The sequence below is a fragment of the Myripristis murdjan genome, chromosome 9 (assembly GCF_902150065.1).
Source record: "Myripristis murdjan chromosome 9, fMyrMur1.1, whole genome shotgun sequence".
Lineage (NCBI taxonomy): Eukaryota > Metazoa > Chordata > Actinopteri > Holocentriformes > Holocentridae > Myripristis > Myripristis murdjan.
In genome coordinates, this window is record NC_043988.1 from 4,343,533 (window position 1) to 4,361,266 (window position 17,734).

General features: G+C 39.9%; 1 protein-coding gene across 1 annotated transcript; it reads right to left on the reverse strand.

Moving 5' to 3' along the window:
- Positions 1-7,487: 7,487 nt before the first annotated feature.
- LOC115365683 (deoxycytidylate deaminase-like) lies at positions 7,488-17,455 on the reverse strand. The gene is made up of 6 exons (XM_030060804.1): positions 17,368-17,455; positions 15,594-15,687; positions 14,100-14,235; positions 12,697-12,813; positions 11,481-11,577; positions 7,488-7,699 (listed from the first exon to the last, which is right to left on the reverse strand). The coding sequence occupies exons 1-6, from the start codon at positions 17,427-17,429 to the stop codon at positions 7,648-7,650; spliced, it is 558 nt and encodes a 185-aa protein (XP_029916664.1). The 5' UTR covers positions 17,430-17,455; the 3' UTR covers positions 7,488-7,647.
- Positions 17,456-17,734: the final 279 nt, after the last annotated feature.

Genomic DNA, 17,734 nt, shown 5'->3' on the forward strand with positions numbered 1-17,734 from the left:
TTCCTCCCTCTCTCTCTCTCCCTCCTCCGCCTGTCTCTCCTCTCTTTCCTCCCTCTCTCTCTCTCCCTCCTCCGCCTGTCTCTCCTCTCTTTCCTCCCTCTCTCTCTCTCGCTCCTCCGCCTGTCTCTCCTCTCTTTCCTCCCTCTCTCTCTCTCCCTCCTCCGCCTGCCTCTCCTCTCTTTCCTCCTGCTCTCTCTCTCCCTCCTCCTTCCCTTGTTTCTGCAGCCTCAGCTCCTTCCTGTCCTCCTTGTGTCTGCTGTTGAACTCCTCCACGGCCCTCAGGTGTTTCTGCACGTTGTCGATGGTGCGATGGAGCTTGTGGATGAGCTCGTCCTGCTCTCTGATGGTGTTGTCCCTCTTCTTCAGGAGCGTCCAGTAGTGCTGCCTCTCTCGCTGGACGCTCACACTCTGGGCCTCCATCATTTTGCTTTGCTCCTTGATGGTTTTCTTGTGCCTTTTGATGGTGGCCTTGTGCTCCTGGATGACATGGTGGAGCTCAGTGATCTTCTTGGCACTGTGCTCTTCTTGGAGCTTCATCTTTTGGGACAGCAGGGACATCCTCTGCTCCCTCACCCTGTCTCTCTCTGCCAGCCTGCCCAGCTTCTCGTGAGCCTCCAGGAGACTCCGAGTCTGCTGGCTTGGCTTTTCGCAGAGGCAGCTCTGTTGGCTGGGGGCGCCGCCACAGGTGGGCGGAGCCACTGCAGGGGGAGGGGCTGCCGCAGGGGGAGGGGCCACCACAGGGGGCGTGGCTGCCACAGGGGGAGGGGACACCGGCATGCAGACGGGCAGGTAGACATACATTTTCTCCAGAGTATCTGTCAATCAAACCACAGTCAATACACAGCCAGTACACCTTCATCACAGGTATCACATTATTGGCTGCTTATAACATTATCAGCTGGGTTAAAAAAACAAAAAAACAAAACATAAATAATGTAATAACTGAAGCTGATAATGAAATAACACACTTATATCACTTTATTTAGGCTTTATTTATTGGCTACAAAGTGTCACACATCCATGACACTTACCATTACTGACCTGAGCGCGCACACACACACACACACACACACACACACACACACACACACACACACACACACACACACACACAGTCTGCACAAACACACCATTTTCCAACAGGCCACAAGAACACATGTGGACTGAAATGACAGTTTTCCCTTTTCCCTTATTTGATCATGTGTTATGTTCTGAATACACATCCATACTGTACACATGTGGATACCTGTGTGTGTGTGTGTGTGTGTGTATGTACCAGGCGTGGAAGTGCTGCTGTGGTCCCAGAGGTCAGAGGTCAGCGAGCTGCCAGTCCGCTGTGAGTGCGGCCTGCTCAGCCTTCGAGCAGCCGGCCGGCCGGGTGTGTGTGTGTGTCCTGCAGAGAGAGAGAGCACAACACACACATGTGTTTCATTTCTACTGTCAGTGTGTAGTGTTAATATTAAACTACCAGTTAATTAATATTAATATTCCATTACAGTTTTTTTGGACTGCTTACACACTAAGAACATCTGCTTAAACCAACGTGACCAAACTTGAACTCATTGGAGCTAAACCTTCAACACAGCGTGGCCACACCTTAGACACATGTGCTGCTCTGAACTGTGTTTGCTATTCTGCAACACACTTCCTCCTCAACACCACACACTATTTCATACAGAAGACAAGTAGCAAAAGCCAAGATTTCCCTCAAACAACTCAACTTCTGCCCAAATGAGTAGATTCCTTCAGTCAGCTCTACTGTACTGTAACACAGCTGACAGCACAATACAAAATACAGCTATCAGTTTGAACAAGGTTCTCCTGTGAGCTGCACATTCAAATGTGAACTGACAGGAAAGAACTGCATCCAAACTCAGACTCTGAAGTGAAATTTAACTGTATTGATGGCAAAAACTGAAATACTGTAATTCACATACAGTATTACACAGGAAAACTCAAAGTAATAGCTATGAACACATTTGCAAAAGAAAACTTCTGCTGTGGTTTGGAGGTGAAGATGACGACAAAGTGGATCCCAGTTCCATTTTAGTGGAAAAAGTGATTGAAAAAAACTGTACTGTACTGTAAAGTAAAAACTGCAGTGTTTTGTGTTGAGTATGTTGTTGTGTTGCTGCTGATGTGAAAGTGTGTTCATATGATGGAAATGTGTATCCTTTTGTCATCAGAGTTACATTTTGATAAAGGATTTTGAAGTTTTGATGACAGTGTTTCAGTTTGCCATAAATGTGAACGGTTCATTTCCAGGTGTTGTGTCTTATTTGCTTGTGTTTAGAGTTTTGGCACAGTGAGCAAAGCATTTGCAAAATGAGTTCAAGCAAACAAAAAAAACTGTAATGCCTCCAGTCCCACTGGTGTCTTTCCAATCAACTCTGTGATGAGAGAGAAAAGCGGCTCGTTCCATCACACGACTGTCACATCAGGTCAGATTGAGGTCAGTGAGCCCATCTGAGCAAACACTTACCTTCAGCACAGGTGAGGTCCAGCTGTTTTCACTCGTGTGTGTGTGTGTGTGTGTGTGTCTCTTGGCACTGCTCCTCCTGAATGTTTCAGGTGAACTGACAGGAAGCTCCTCTGCTCGCCTGTTTGTGCTCTGAGTTCTGCTGACGTCACAAAGCCTCACTGGAACGTTGCTGCTCAGCATTATGACGTCACAGCAGAGGCTCTTTTCACAGTAACAACTGTTTCCAAAATAACCAAAAAATAAAATAAATATGAAAGGTGTTAACTCCAAACTGTATACAGTCTACAGTATACTGTACTTTACAGCACAGTACAGTTTTTTTCAATCACTTTTTCCAGTATACAGCGAGCAAGTGTGCAAACATCCGACTGCTCAATTGTAGACACACCAACCACAGATCATACACACATCATATTCTCACATCGTCTCACATCTCACATGTGTTGCATCACACATGGTCACCTGGGACTTTTTTTCAGATTTGTTTTTGTTTTCTTTCTTTTACTTTACAGTACTTGTAACCTGTACTTAGTAGCACAATATTTTATATTTGTCTATTTTCTGGGCTTACAGTGTTATTTACGCTAATATGGTAGCATAAATCTTGGGACATGTTTTGTTGTGATTGTCCATGTTGACTGATTTTGAGCATATGAAGTGAAATAAATCATATTTTCAATAGTCTGCATTATTGATCTTGTGTTTTGTGAATTTACCACATTGTATATTTGCACTTTCTCTGTGAACTTCACTTACAGCAGGCTAAACACTGAGAGGTAGAATTGCTAAAAGTGTTTGAAGTTCAACACAGCTGTGTGTAACTGGTTCAAACAGAATTAAGCCTTATGAAATGTGTGTGTTTCATATGGTAACATAATATATATATATATATTTTTTATATATAAATTAGCGTATAATTTTTACAAGAGTGTTTCATTTTCACAGGATTTGAGGTGTTCTGCATATTGTGTGTGTGGTTGTGCTAATTGTGTGTAGTGTTTTGAAAATTGGGGCCCTGTTTTGAAAATTGTGCTTAAGCGATCATAAAAAACTGTAATATGAAGCTTGTGTCTGACTTTCTTCACATAATCACACCCCCTTAATTCACCCCCATTTCAGGTATAAACATTCTCTCTGACACTTTTCATCATATCAATGAGCTTGTTAATATGTCGATGCACTTGGATGCACTTGGTGTGCCATTTTTGCAAGGCGATTGTAGTGCTAAGAGAGTCAGTCTATCCCATTTCCAGCCCCATTACGTTCCAAACACAAAAACAAACTGTACTGGTGGATTTCTGCTCTAAATGCAGTCATAAAAAAGGATTACATTGCATTATGTGAAAAATTTCTGTCCATTCCAATTGATGGAGAATCTGAATGTGAGAAACTGCATAATAGTAAAAATGACAAATAGTCGTAAGAGACCTTTTGTCACCAAAAGGCATGGGTTTATTTCTGTTATATGAATGGTTAACTGATATCAATGAATAAAGTGATGCTTTAAAACACAATTTCCTGAGCTGAATATTCTGTGTACGAAATCAACAGGATGCATTATAATTGTATAATTTCCCTGTGTCTCATCCTGTGACATCAAGGTTTTGAAACAATCTGAAGTAAAAGCTACAAATCTTTACTGATATATTCATGAACTCTGCTGTTCAAGTGGGGGCTCTCCTTTCATGTCACATTATTGATGAATTCCAGAAAGACTCATATTCACATTCATGTCCTTGTTTTATATCCTTAATGGATCTGGAGGCACGTTGTGGTGCTTGATCTGAGTTCTCAGATGCAACCTCACTGCTGAGCAAAAGACAAACAATGATATCACACACACTGAGAACCTCAGGCTCTTCCTGGGCATAAACAGACGCCCTCTTGTGGTGTCAGAACCTAACTACAAGTTGGCAACAGCTGTCCAACACACAGACAAATACTGATTGTCAAATGGTTGTGTAACTCTTTGATACCCAGGAATCCATGGGTGAGGTTTATTAAAAGGTTCAAAAAGGTTTATTTCACCCTCTTTACAAATTTTACAGTAGTTTTTACTTGTTTTGGTAATTTTCCTTAAATTTTTACTTTTTAAATTCTTTACTCACCCCCCTCCCTTTTTATAACACAAGGAACTGGAACTGGTGGATGTATTATACTCGCATGGACCAACAAATACCACTTTAAGGTTAAGAATCCTAACTATCATGTTAAAGCAAATTTGAATTGTATAGAGCGTTGGGTTGTATTGTGATTTGGATATGAGTCCACATGGTGGTGAAATATCCTCATTAGTTGCTCTATACTCCCTTGGATTGCTAATCCACAATACTGTATTGACATCTCCCCATTCATTTCCATAACAAGGAAAAACAGCTCCCAAAGTAACAGTTTTAGCGCATAAACAAACTCGAACATCGTGGATTATGCCAATATGAAAAGTGGTAGGTGGTGTCTGAGGGAAACTTCCACATAGTAACCTTGCATCAGAGAGAAAAGGGAGCACAGAGCTGTTAATCAGAATCAGAATCAAAATCGGAAATGCTTTATTGATCCCCAAGGGGAGACTGGGTGAAAAGGATATTTCACGACCATGTGGACTTACATCAGGCCCTGTTAACTATGTAACCCAACACTCAACAAAGTCCAGTTTTGCTGTAATTGGGTAACTGTACCAAACTGTCTATATGTCGTGTGCCCAACTGTTGCTCCTTGTGAGGTACTTATGGGTAAGTGATTCATCCTTGCAATTTTTGCATGTCGCCTACTGTGACTACAGTAAAATCCCAGTGTGTTGATCAGCTATCACCTGCTGTGTCCTCTATAGTCTCTGTGCTCCTGCTACAGTAACAGACTTGCTTGGCTTGGTTTGGTTTGGCAAAACAAATGGGACAACAATTGTGATCTCAGCAACACCAAAGTGCAATGATACTTCACGTTTCAGTTCTGTCCCTCATGCCTCACTAGTTTTAAAGATGCAGTGCACTGGGCAAAGAGAGCATCAGTGATTTTTATTCTGGAGAAAAAGAAAACTGAGACTTGATACCTATAACATATGCAGTTCAATATATGAGCTTAAATGTGGAGGTAACACCGAGTTCTCTTGTGCAATATGTCTCTACAACACCTATCAGTTAGCATATAAATATGTCTCATTCTGATCCCTGATTGATTGATCTGATTGATGGCAAAAATAAAAACTGCCTATGCCTATTGCTATAACTGAAAGATAACACATTGGCCAACTGAAACCATACTTCACTGACTGCCAAGTGTTTAACTATTCACTTCAAGTAGATTAGCATCCATCCAATGTATGTGCCATCATGATAATGAGATGATTAAATAATGAGAGCCAGACTTGATGTCACAAGATAATTATGTTCTGGTGCTGAGATATAGGGGTGGAACAAATATGAGCAACCACTTCTGCTCTTGGGCTCATCTAAGTATATATTTGTCATCTTGACGTCCTTAAATGCAGAAAAGCTGATGCAGTTACACTCAGTGATTCAATAACCCATCTAGTTGGTCTACATGTGTACAGTAAATGTGTGTGTGTGTACAGAATCACACTGGAAAAAACTTGTGGTCCCAAGATTTTATTGACTTCCATTGCACCATGTGCTGAAGAGGAATGATGCTGTCAAGTTACATAGTTGAGTAGTAGATGTAAAAGCACAAGCCAGAAGATTACTTTCAGTACGCAGCAAGCAACCTATGGAAAAGAATGTATTCCCCCACAAACAGAAAAAAATCAACATTTTTGCAACAAGAACAAATTCTACAATAAAAAATAAACAATAATTTTAGGCTATATATGTTTTTGTGATACGTGTATGCTCAAAGCAGCTAAGGAGTGACTGCAGTGATTTGTCGATATCCCAGAGTTAGTTGGGATATGGTCAAAACATATTAACAATATCCAAAACTGTAGGGAAAAGGAATTTGGAGTGGTAAAACAAGGCTGAGTGCTTGATCTGGACAGAGGAGGGGTGGAGCTCCTCCTAAAAGTAACAAATGAATACAAGTTGTTGAAACTAACTGAGTCTGATGTCACGGGCCCATGTGAACATGCAGGTGACATCAGGTGACGTGAGCTCAGCATCCTGCTGTGAGCAAGTGCAAAGACGCAAAGTTGTGATGATGACATCAGCATTATCAAATTGTTTTCACCATCCACATACCAAAAGGAAAACGCCATTTTCAAAAAAAAAATTCCACCTTTGGGAGTGTTTTCCAAAAATTTAAAAAACAAAAATTTCCTGTGATCAGAGAGCCAAAATGGGAAAAAAAGGTGTGTTTTCAAAAACATCCGTCTCTGGTGGCTCATTCCATTCACACATTCTTGCTTCTGAATCGAGAGCTGTGTGTGTATTCCACTTGTATACAATTGCTTGGACTTATGCATACAGAAAGTTACTTTAAATTGCCTGTTCCCACATTTAACTGCATTAAGATGAATATAAAGCTAAATTGAACTCTGATCTGACTCATATTACCTATGTAGAGTACAAACACACTATAAACCCCCAAACCTGGTTAAAACAGGTATAGAAACTATTTTCCACCACAGAAGCCTACTCACACCTGAACTCAATGATGAGACTGAAAATACAATTAAAACGTATTATTTTCCAAAGTTCTGAAACCTAAAGCCCATATAACTTAAATCAAAATGTACAAACACTCTCATAAATACATAAGATGAGCCATAGTTATGGATCATCTTATTTATCCAGCAGCAGAGAACACTGCGACTTATCCACCAATATCTTCCTAAGTTTCTTTTTAAAATTTGTTTTGGAAAAAGGTCCTAAGAAAAGTCCATGTCAGATTCACGATGTGTTGTGTAGAAAGCCACGAGACAATGAGTTCCTTCCCCAAAAAGTTTAAAAGTCAAATCTTTTTGTTGTCTTTGGAACTATGGACACAAACAACTTTCCAGTCAAGTCAATGTATTGAGAGTCCTCGTACATTTCTAAGACTAAGGGAGTACAAGAAACAGATGAAAACAGAAAGATAGACCCTTTTCCCACACTGAGCCACAGAGGGAGAAGCATCAAATTAAATGTTCTTGAACATCCTGGATATAAAAGCTTTTTCTCCCCTCCCATGCCTGTCCTCCTCATTCACTGGCTCCCCATGTTGAGCAGATTTCATTTTCAATTGGAACTGAAGTCAATGACAAGCTGAGGCTCCTTGGGCTTGAGCTGCCTGCCAACACACAAGAAAAACAAACAAACAACAAAACAACAACAACACTCATGAGATGCACAGATATGAGCACACACAGAAACAACAACACAGTGAAAACCTAGTTTAGGACAAAAGTCATTTTCATTGATGTCTATTAAAGAACCATGCCAGTGATTTTGCATGTTTAGCTTAATATCTACTATACTGTACTCTAATATACTTCACATTTCTGCTAATCCTTTCCCAAAGCAAGCAGTTGTATTTTACAACTCTGATATCATTTTTCCTCGCTTTAATCCAGCCATTCATTCCAGTACGATATGAAAATGAAAACGATATGAAACTTTCAAAGATTTCAAACTTTCTTCACAGCACTATTCCATTGCTGTAACAAAATCGTCCACATTAGTTTTCCTAAAAGCTGCAGCACTGCTGTGTTTTGATGACTTGAAATTGGGCACAGTGAAACAGTCCCTCCGCCAGGGAAAATAGTCCCCAGGGAAACATTTGTTTTCCACAGCCAATTATCAGCTCTGTTTATTCATGTTGATGACTTTGTTAGCCACAAGAGTAGAACATTATAAAGTGGCTGTTTCAACCAAAAATTTAAATTTATGAATGTGGTGAAATCTTTAGCACCCATGCATGTTTTGCAAACTGGTTTGTTTTGATGTAAAATGTGAGTTAATTGTAGTGAATAAAATGTGCCAAACATTCAAAATCACCTGTATGGTTGTTTTAGTAGTAATTTTTAACGAGGTGGAAAGTTGCAGGTATCAACATATTTCTCTTATACATATGTGTCATCCCTCCCTCTTCCTCCAGGGCCTTCCAGCTCTGGAACAAAGCTGTTTGACAGGCTTTTTCAACTCGCCAAGAACAAAAGCTTTGTATTACAAGTGTTATATTATAGGTTTTGTTTTGTTCTCTCTTCTAGTATCTATCGGCTACATTGTACACATTCTACCACATATTCGGCTGTGTTTTCATGGCGAAGCGTTAAAACCTGGTGATATCTTCTGGCGTCTGTCCAACTTATTCTTGCAGTTTTCAACACCGCCGTTATAAGCTCTATCCCAAGCTTTATGTGAGGAGAGTGGGTAGGCAAAGGAGTTAATGCCACAGCAGGAAGAACACATTATAACATTATGAAAAATCAAATCAGCTTCTGTCATTCCCTTTAAAAACAGTCACTCCCTGCTATGTGATGCACACTGGCATTTTCTGGTAGAAGAGACAAAACAATTAGATTCTGCAGCGTCACACCATGTTCATCTTTATCTATTTGAAAGAAAACCCCCAGGCTTTAGGTGCTGCTGCCGGGAGAACTTCTGGAAAGGAGAGGACGCAGGCAGCTGCTCCTAGCTCAAGGTATCCACAGTGGACAAATTACCTCTAGATTTAATCCAGGTATCCACTTAAGATAACGTGTGTGCAGGCCTACAGGCAGCAATAATGCCAGCTTCACTGGGACAGTCTAACCAGTTAAAAGCATAGTTTTGATATGTTTCTCGTTTGGCAAGATAAATGGTGGCAAATCATTACCTAAGGCTGTGACTGTGTAATATAAAAAGGACTTATTTAAAAAGAACTAATATGCTCTTTTTGGCTTGCTCCAGTTTCCAGGAATTTCCAGGAAATGCTGGTCTTGCTTGCTGACTCAAATGCAAGTCTAGAAACGTCCTCTCTTGTTTGTTGCTGTACCTCTTCAGTGTGATTCTGTCCATCTTATACACAGGTTACTATGTACATATGTAGCCTATTTACAGTTTTTTTCAATTGCTTACACACAAAACCTTTATATATCACACTATTTCTAAACTCTTTCACTCAAACCTCACAACTTCACCTCAAATCAGCAAAATCATAAACTAATTCTCAGCCTTGACACAGTTTTCAATTTAGCTATTCACTTTTTGCCAATCAGTACACACAATTCTCTAGCTAACACACAAAAATCTATCAGGAAGTAACTTGATTTCCCATTTCAAACACAACCAGTCAAAATGCCACACTTATTCATCAGTGCCTCGGACTCTGTCCTCATATATGTAAACAATAATTGCTTTACTGAACACCAACCAATCACTCCTTGACATAGGCCTATAAATAGGTCAAAGGTCAAACTATCTGTCAAACAACAATGCAGAGAGAGCCAGGGGAGTCAGAGGAAGACGCAGAGGACGAGGAGTCCAGGTTCGTGGAGGACGCTTTGGAACAGTGATGGGTCTTTCGCGAACGAAAGAGCCGGCTCTTTGAAGTGAACGTCGGGAGCCGGCTCCTGATTGGGAGCTGTTTTTTATTTTTGTTTGTTTTTTTCAGGAGCCGGTTATTTTTTCTGCGAAAGCCGCACGTGATTGGTCAAGATGTGGGGTACCGTCTGTCTGAACTGAGTGCTTCATCCCGAACCGGCAGTTACACACACACACACACACACACACACACACACACACACACAGACACAAACACACACTCACACACTCACACTTTCCTCCATATTTGATGGTTGGTGTACTTTGCTTTGATTTTTGATTATATGCTGTACAATGCTGCATCCACAACAGCAACTGATTTATTCAGAAAATTTAATATTTTTGGTTCCATTATTGCTTGTGTTGACTTGTATTTGCATGCTACTGGATTTTCACTATTATATGGCAATATATCATGAAAATCCATATAAACAAAAGAGCTTTAGATTTAGAGCGACAGTGTGTAAATGATATACACAAGTATGTGACACAATGGGAGATGTGTTTGTGATGTGAGACAAATGCTTGCTTTTGAGATGTGTTTACGATATTTTGAATACTGTGTTTCATTTTGCAGTAGATAGGGCGCTTTTTGCATTTTGTGTTAGCAGTAGTTGGATTTGTGTGTAAAGTTTTGAGAAAAAGACACAGAGCTTTGAAAATGTGTGTAAGCAATTGAAAAAAACTGTAAACTTTTGGGGTAAATTGAGCCATAGGCTCAACTTGCCCCAGCGTCACTGGCATGTTTTACCCCACAGCCTTCATTCTGACAAAACTGTTTCTCACAGGCTCAGATCCACCATTAGGTTAAATTTGTGAGCTTGTTTTGTATCTCACAGGGACTTAAATTAACATGTAACAATGTCCAAATCTGATCTATTTTAATTAAGACACAAGACTGATTACTTTAGTAATATGATTCATTTACGTGGCATGACAAAGTGTTTTGTCTCTGGTTTGCTCACCACTGTCTCCTTGAGTCCAAGATGGAATCCATAATGTGAACTCTGCTTCCTTAATTTGAGGTCACATGATCACTTTTGGTTTTGGTTAGCTAGATACTGCAGGTGTCTTATCTTATCTTATCTTATCCACTGGCTCGTCTCATCACATTCTTCTCTACCGGTTCTGTGGGGCTGTCACATGTCTTTCAGAGGTGTGTGACAACCCCAAAGTCAAAGTCAACCAGAACCCGATGGTACACATCAGAACATGGCAGGTTGATTCATTAAAAAACAAACAACGTCCATATGTCTAGTGTTCTCTCCTCTCTATAATGTATTTATTATTTATTTTTGTTGTCTCCATACATTTATTCCTATGGAGCGAGGTAAAGCACCTACACCACAAACACCTGGATGGAGCAGGTCTCTTCTCATTTTGGGGAAATTCACTAACTAGAGTAGAGTGCAGTAGAGTAGAAAGAGACAGGGCAGGTTGAGGAAACAAAACACATCAGGGGAGTTTTGAGGTGAGGTACAGCCAGTTTTGTTTTTTTGTTTTGTTTGTTTTTTATGTGTGTGAGAGACAGAGAGGGTATTACTTACTGGTATGGTATGCCTGCCAAGTCCAGCATCCTTCTGGAAGCAACTGTCTTTTCATCGTCATGGTACTTATCAGATAAATAGATGACGTTCTTAATGCCTAGACAGAAGGTGAGGAATGATGACGGGATGAAGGCAGCAAAAAAGCAGAAGAAAAGAAGAAATATTATTAGATGTCCTATCAGTAGAGTCATGCTACTTGCCAGATTAGATTGTAAGATACTGTAATAGTATCAGTAAAGATTATACACATTCTCTGCAAAATCTGCATATTCACCAACTCTGTGATGAATGTGCATGTAACCCACTTATTCTTCATATTCCAGCTGGGAAATCTCTGAGGCATTCCCATTTTTCCCAATGAAACGGTTAATGTTGATAGAAAACACTATCGTGCTGTGCATGCAGTGAGTCATGTTTGTGCATTTACATCTTTTTTTTTTTTTAACTCAAGTGTGGCAATGATTTGCCTTTAGCAAACTCAGTAGGTCTAACATATAAAGTTCATCCTGCATCAGCGCCCTCCCCAACATCACTAAATGTCTAACACATATAAGCTGTCAGCACAGAGCCACATCTCATTTGCCCACTGCAAGCACAGAAACAAACACGTCTTCATTGAGTAAATGTCCAAGATACAGAATGAAAATTATTATTGATAATGTGGAAGATCAGACCCACTGCCAATGAAAAAAAAACAATTAAAACAGCCCAAATCCATTTCATATATTCAGGTAAACTTGAGATTTGGCTAAAATACACTTTCCTAGTAAACTAAGAAAATAACAAGAAACCAGCTGTTTAATTTCCTCAAAATATCGATCCCAGGAATTGATTTTTATATTTGCATAATCTGCTTTGTTTGTGTTTGTTTATGTATTAAAAATGTGATTTTGGAAGCTGTTTTGTTGCACTGTGGAAGTGAATGGGGAAGGTAGAAATACAGTATTCTAGATTGGCAGTTCAGCAGATCACAAAGGAACTAATCAGGTTGTTTTACCACCATGTGTGAACTAAACGACCCAGCGCCCTACCAAACTTCAGTTTAGTTGACCTATATCAAACTTCCATGCAAAGCATCTGCTATCTTCATGTTGAATTCAAAAACATAAGCCCTTCCAAAATCTGTCAGTGGAACCCTGCAGACATTAGACTATAAAGTAAGTGTGTGTGTGTGTGTGTGTGTGTGTGTGTGTGTGTGTGTACTTTCCACACGCACCTGCCTGGATGAGGAGCTTTGAACATTCGTTGCAGGGGAACAAAGTCACATAGATTGTGCAGCCCTTCAAGTCAGCACTGTTCTTATTCATAATGGCATTCAGCTCTGCGTGACACACTGTGGGAGCAGGGGCAGGAAAGCTCCAGTCAGTGCAATAATACTCATTCAACAAAATCACCAACACCCTATCTTCATTTAATTCACGAAGACACTGATGCAGTTCAAGATACATATACATACATTTACTGCCATTTGTCTTATACTGGAAAAAAAAACAAAAAACACATACTGTCAACATAATACAACCCAGGAAAAAGTGTGAATGACTGCATCCTGTCAGGATCTGTGTTTTATGTTGTTTTGGTTCATTTCCTGTTTTATTTTGAAAGTCTTATGTCCCCTTGTTCCAAGTTTTCCGAGTTTCGTCCTTGTTCCATGTGCCTTCACCCGAGAGATAGTCTGCCTGGTTTGACCCTTTCTGCCTGTTGTTTTGGTACCTCCACCTGTCTGTTTGCCACTCTGGATTCTTGACCTGGATTGCCTGCCTGCATTTGTGTCCACCAGTGTGTTTGTTTCTGACACATCCTAGTATCATGCTGGCTATAATAACACAGTGCATTACACAATGCGCTGTTGAGCCTGTGAGGCTCTAGTTTCAAATATGTCATGATGCCTTCTTTGGGTTTGGCAGCATTTTCAAATCAACACAGGCTATGGCATTTACCTGTTGTTACTGTAATCTCACTCTGTCTCTGTCCCTCACATTCCTTTTAAACTGACGGCTGGACAGGCTGGACAGGTTTTGGGTAACAGTACTGACTACTGTTTAAATCCACTACTGTTCAAAAATTAGTTTTTCCCACATTTACATTGCAACAAACCATTTTGCAAATGATGCTGGGGTACTAGAGATTTCACATCATATAATCAAAATCCCTTCATTTTCAAATATGATTTTTTGATGAAACGTCTCTTCATTAATAGACACTTTTGCTAAATAAGAAAAAAGAGAGGCACATAGAATATTGATGTTCTGTTATTTTTCTGTGTAGTAATAGGTCCTTAGAAGTTTCCAACCTCTTTTTTTTTGTTGAAGAAGACACTGATATATGTGTGTGTGTGTGTGTGTGTGTGTGTGTGTGTGTGTGTGTGTGTGTGTGTGTGTGTGTGTGTGTGTTTTAGACAACTGAATATAAAATGAAGCTAGAGAAAACAAATAGTGGCCACAGGCATCATCAAAGTCACAAAGTGACACTGGTTCTCAGGCCTCCCCAGTGCGAGCTGCTCTCTGGCACCAAAACAGATTTTATAGAGAACTGATACTGACTGTCTTTTTTCCTGTGAAAAAGATCAAGAAGGCTTTGTGTGTGTGTGTGTGTGTGTGTATGTGTGTGTGTGCTTACCATAAAAGTACTTTGTCTCCACAGGGCTATCACCTGATCGGCGCCATGGCAGCGTGTCATCACCACAACCATTGGGCATACCATTGTAACCCACACCAACAATCTTCTTCTCCTCGTTCACTATACAGGCTCCAACCTGTTTGACAATTGGACAGTTTTGTCTACCCATTAACTTTTAAACACATAACAGGGCACATAACAGTCAGCGTGTGTCAAGTTGCTAGCAGCCATCAGTTTGGCCATAATCTATTTTCTCTGCTGGTATGAATTACAGAATGACAGCTGTAAGCAGCAGCTGATGGGATCCAAGCACAGAGCACTGCTGATTGGCCAGATCAACTTAATACTGCAGTGTTCAATATCTCAGTTGAATGGGATGAAAGACACACTGTTAACTTGTTTTTAGACCAGGTCAGATATCCCATGTGCCAAGTTTGGGACAGTGGACAAATTTGTAGAGGTTTGACAAAATTCTATATGAGAGAAAGCTGAGAAAGAGCTGCTACAGCGCCAGTGTCTGGTCAACCTGTGTAATTTTTTACTGACTAACAGGTGAATTCTTGAAGCTGTTTGCCAAGGTTGGTTAATGTGGTTCTTATACAAATTATGAGATCCAGTTATTTTTAGAGTAGGAGGCTAAGAACAATAATAAATGTAGCCACAAAATCAGCAGGGCAAAAGCACAAAGTGCTAATTTCTCCAAAAAGGCTAAATCCTAAATGTTGCAAAACCTTGGTAATTAGGCTCACTTGGACACTTTGGGGAACTTTTCACACATTTGTGGGATGGATGTGGATATAAATATGATCAAGTAGGGGATGTTAAACCTCACATACATTTCCTCCACAGACAGATCACAGAAGTCCACTCAATTCTGTGGACACACCAGATTCACATTCTACCAAGTTAATGGCTGGCCTAGCACAAATCAAATCAAATTTTATTTATAGAGCACATTTCCTACGACTGTAAAGTAAGCTTGTACATTATTGAGACATGTATGCAAACACTCACCCTAACACACACCCTAACTAAATGTCTGACAAAAAAAGTACAGTCTTAAAGGGATACTTCACTCATAATACATTTGTGGGTATCAAGTGCTCACCGCGTGCTTCAGTCCCAGAGAAAGCTTCACTCACAAGCTTTCATGGCAAACTCATATTCTAAAACACTAGCCATCTCTGATCCAATGGAAGTAGATGGAGCCATAATTTTACGATTTTACAACAGCAAAACACTATCAAAGGGAGTCTTTATAAAGCTCACACAGTCATATGCTCATTTTTCTATTTCTCAGCATTCCCCTTTCACACTGCTCAATTTAAATTGAGGCTGACAAAATTTCATGATATTCCATTACTAAGAATTTATTAAATTCCTCAGCTTTCCTCATTTCAAGTAGACTTTCCAAAAATGCTATGACCTGCAGGAAAAAAAATTGGATGTGTGATGTGTGAGTGAATGGCTGTGTATGTTTATCTATGTGTTTACCTGCGTGCTTGGGTCCCTGCTCCTCTGAGCCGCCAGCAGGGCCACACCCATAAAATACTGTGCACTTTCCAGGATGTCCTCTCGCTTTCTGTTGCTACATACAGAAAATAAGCAAGAGAGGGACAATGAGCTTGGTAGCTTGGACAGGAGTTGAGCTGGTTTGCCACTGGGCAGGTTTTGAAATACATTAAAAATGACATATATATATATATATATATATATATATATATATATATATACTGTATCCATTATTCTAAAAAAAAAAATCGGAGATCGGATATTCTCTGTAATCAAAGTGGTAAATTAATGAGAAAAAATACTCACAAATGTATGAGCAAAAACCTCGAAACTTCTGAGATTAAGTCACAAATTTACGAGGAAAAAAAAGTCGGAAAAAATATTTTGTTTTCTTTTTGTAACAATAAAATACCGGTGCTGTAGCCCAGAATCACAATATTATCATCATGTAGGAGTTGCGTTGCAACATTATCACTATTTCTTTGACTTTTAGAATTGCCTGCTCCTCTCTCTCTGTCTGCGTGTGCACACAAGCCGCAGGGGTGGGATACACGTCAAATACCGTCAAGTCTGGTGCTTCACTTTACCAAGTTACACTGTTTTTGGCATCGGAGCCGTCCCTTTACTTGTTGTTTATTTTAAGGGCAGAAATGGAAAATGGTTTATCGCTGCATTGGAGGATAATCTGTCGCGCCATGTCTGCGTACTAGTGCAGGTGTGAACACTTACATTGTTGTTGTATTATTATGCCATATTTTAGACCTGTTGTGAGCCACAGTATTGTTACTATTATTGATTTAAGAATTCCAGTGAGCCACAGTATTTTTAGCCTACTATTATTTATTTAAGAATTCCAGTGAGCCACGGTATTGTCACTATTAGCCTATTTATTAATTCATTTGTATTGTTTGTTATCGATAAATGTGGGCTTTTTGGTCAATATGGGCAGATTTTGCACAATAACTGGTCCAAAGTAGCAAAATAAATTGGTGAAACTGGCATGAGTGCTCTGTTTTAAGAGGTGTGTGTACTAGCTGTTCACCTGCCTGCGGGCACTGGATGTTGGAATTTCTCTTAGGCGTATGTCACACTGCTGTTGCCTTGCAAACCTACGCACCGCTTAGAACAAGATGCAAGCTTTTATATTTCGTTAGAAGACAGTCTTGAAGTCAGAGCACATTTGAGAGAAACAATTTGAGTATTTTTTTTTCTTTTTTTAATAACTTGTTAGTTAACGAGTTATTCCGTCGGCGCGCTGGTGGATTGTAACTTCCTGCGTTGTGAACCAATAATTACAGTTGTTATTTTATTCAAAAAGTGTTTCTTGGTGGATTATATCATGCCGCATCACTGAGTGGTTAATGTAAATTCCGGTATGAATTTGTGCGTTTTCATTTGGCTGATAAATAAGAAAACTCTGGAACGCCAGATTTTTTGAATGTAGTTCGGTTTCGCAGTCCAGTAATTTAGTCTATGCCAAATTAATCACATGTTGAGCTGGCACCACTTAAAAACTGTATCAGTTAGTAACTAAGCTTTTACATAACGTTACAGTTAGGTTTGTCCAGTGACACATGTCTCACAAAAGAGAAAACATGAGTAACAAAATAAATAAACAGATTTATATATATACACATACACACACACAGACATGTATATATATATACATATATATATAGATATAGATATAGATAGATAGATAGATAGATAGATAGATAGATAGATAGATATAAACAACAAGGCTGAAACAGGTTACCCGTCATTAATTGGCGCCCGCTGAGAATTTTGTTGTTCCATGTCTCTGAAGCTGCGTTTCATTCAAGACGCGAAGCCCTGAGCCTTGAGTGAAGTGAGGTCACCTGAGTGAGTATGGACTTGAAGGGCCTTAAATAGGAGGAAAGGCAGGACAGCCCACTACCTGTGACTTCATGTTACCTTGACGACGCCACAAGCTGTTGCTGCTGTGTTTCCTAATAGGCTGCATGGACAAAAGTACTGAGCAACACCTCTTAATCAGTGAATTCAGGTGTTTCATTCAGTCCCATTGCCGCGAGGTGCAAGGTGTGTAAAACCCAGCAGCTAGCCATGCATTCTGCCTTTACCAACATTTGTGAAAGAATGGC

What these genes read in the sequence shown, in the direction of transcription:
- LOC115365683 (XM_030060804.1), bottom strand. Translation starts at nt 17,429, where the DNA reads ATGAAACGCAGCTTCAGAGACATGGAACAACAAAATTCTCAGCGGGCG. An exon ending in GCAGGGACCCAAGCACGCAG is followed by an intron (nt 14,236 to 15,593) that starts GTAAACACATAG and finishes ATTGTCAAACAG; the next exon opens with GTTGGAGCCTGTATAGTGAA. An exon ending in GGAGACAAAGTACTTTTATG is followed by an intron (nt 12,814 to 14,099) that starts GTAAGCACACAC and finishes CTGCTCCCACAG; the next exon opens with TGTGTCACGCAGAGCTGAAT.